This window comes from Aplysia californica, unplaced genomic scaffold (assembly GCF_000002075.1).
Source record: "Aplysia californica isolate F4 #8 unplaced genomic scaffold, AplCal3.0 scaffold00118, whole genome shotgun sequence".
Lineage (NCBI taxonomy): Eukaryota > Metazoa > Mollusca > Gastropoda > Aplysiida > Aplysiidae > Aplysia > Aplysia californica.
The window spans coordinates 563,483-565,269 of record NW_004797388.1 but is presented as its reverse complement, the minus strand read 5'-3'; the positions used below and the strand labels follow the sequence as shown (position 1 = coordinate 565,269).

Genomic DNA, 1,787 nt, shown 5'->3' with positions numbered 1-1,787 from the left:
CAAGGGATCTTTAACGTGCGAAACTTGCACATGGATCCTCAGAGATTTTTCGCCCTTGTTCGAGAAGGCTAGGTGGGTAGATCTTTCCTATCACTCAGAAGATCAGGGGTGTGGCTGAAAGACAGCAGTAAGAAGAAGCGAAGGAGTAGCAGTAGAAAGGCTGCAGAAAGAAACAGGAGCCCAGAGGAAGGGGCAAAGGAGGTGAGGGGGTAGGGGCAGAAAGAGGAGACGAAAGCAGACGACAGAACATTGCTAGCTGACTAGACCAGGAACTGAGGTGAAAGGAGACAAATTTGGAGGGGAAAATTTTTCGGTCGCTACCCGGATTCGAACCCGGGACCTTTTGAATGAGAGGCCAACACCTTAAACCTCTAGGCCACGAGAGCCCCTACACGTACAAAGTTACGCACATTGGAGTTCCAGTCCGAAAAAAACCACAATGTAAAATTCAGTGAATAATAAAGAACTAATTTAAAATCTAGATTAGAAGTTACTTTAATGAACTGGGAACAAGGGGAATTGCTGTGCAGAGGGAAAAAATCTCTAGATCTAGATTTGCCCTCTAGATATCTAGATCTAGATCTAGATCTAGATTTAGATCTATGGCCTCTATGGTCATGGACATGATGTCATTGACATGTGAGTGGGAGTCGTGATGAAAGTGAATTGAATTGGCTTGCTCAGCCAGTCTTGATACCATTCAACCCTTTGAACGCTCAACTCTTGTGAGTTTTAAAAATAAAATACAAATTTAATTTTACCTGCCCATGGTCCGTATCTCTTGACCCAATATTCATTATCAACAGACGAGAGTTGGCATACCAAGTGCAGGTTGATGGCTTCGAAAGCATACGAAGCAATTGCAATAGATTTTCTGGCAACGTAATAGGCTCCTATCAAAGCAAAAACGTCACGTACGTCTGAGAATAATTCGCGTGCCTCATTTTCAAGTTGACGCCATAAGTGTATGAAACTATCTATTGACTCGTGTCTCATTTTTCAAAATTGTGGATGGAGAAAGTAGATCTAGCCTTATAATCGTTAGTCTGTTTTGTTCTTGCAGCAGTCGCCACAGCTGACACTCTGCACTCAACATTCAACACACTTCCCTCCCTTTCCTTTCCTGTTGAAGATGCACGTCGTCTCAAATTTATTTCGTCATTTTAAAGACCCACAAAAAAACTTCGGAGCCTGTACGTCATGTAGTCTTGCTTTATCGACTTTGCGTTGACAAAATATCTTTTTTGAAATTTGATAAACAACATGAGTAAAAATCATATATGGACTAAATGCTACGCCAGATCTACAAGTAGATCTAGAGTCTAGATTTAAAAGCCGGTAAAACTTGCGATTATCATAAGAGGACAACTGTAAAAGTGGCTGATAATAATTTTAAAAAAATAGTAAAATGGGTTTAAAGCTCCTTACGACACCAACAAAGGTAAAAAAGTGAGTGAATTCAGAACTCTGACTGTTTGTCCATTAATTATTCTTCTCAGTCTCAGTCTTTCCGACAGTTTGAGCAAAGTCAGTTTTCTTTCCATATCGCACTGACTTAAAAGCTACGTTAACAGTCTCACGATGAAGGAAACAACGACGGATAGGCCTACTGTGTTCCCAAAAGACTACCACGTACTCGACGATAACGTAAAAACACTAGATCTAATTGTCATTTATTGAAATACAGTTTGACGAAATAGCTTCTTCAGTATATTTTTGTTTGTTTCTTTTATATATTTTTTCTTCTTCTTTCGATCTTTGGGAGGAAGAGAGAGAGAGAGAGAGAG

The 1,787-nt window shown here is 40.1% G+C and overlaps 1 protein-coding gene across 1 annotated transcript in view; it reads right to left on the bottom strand.

Annotated features, from left to right (window-relative positions):
• LOC101863805 (inactive hydroxysteroid dehydrogenase-like protein 1) overlaps positions 1 to 1,118 on the bottom strand; it is a 26,863-nt gene extending 25,745 nt beyond the window's left edge. The window contains exon 1 of the mRNA XM_005095971.3: positions 762 to 1,118. Coding sequence (XP_005096028.1) covers positions 762 to 996 — 235 coding nt within the window. The 5' untranslated portion in view covers positions 997 to 1,118. The remainder of the gene's footprint in view (positions 1 to 761) is intronic.
• Between the last annotated feature and the right edge of the window lie 669 nt (positions 1,119 to 1,787).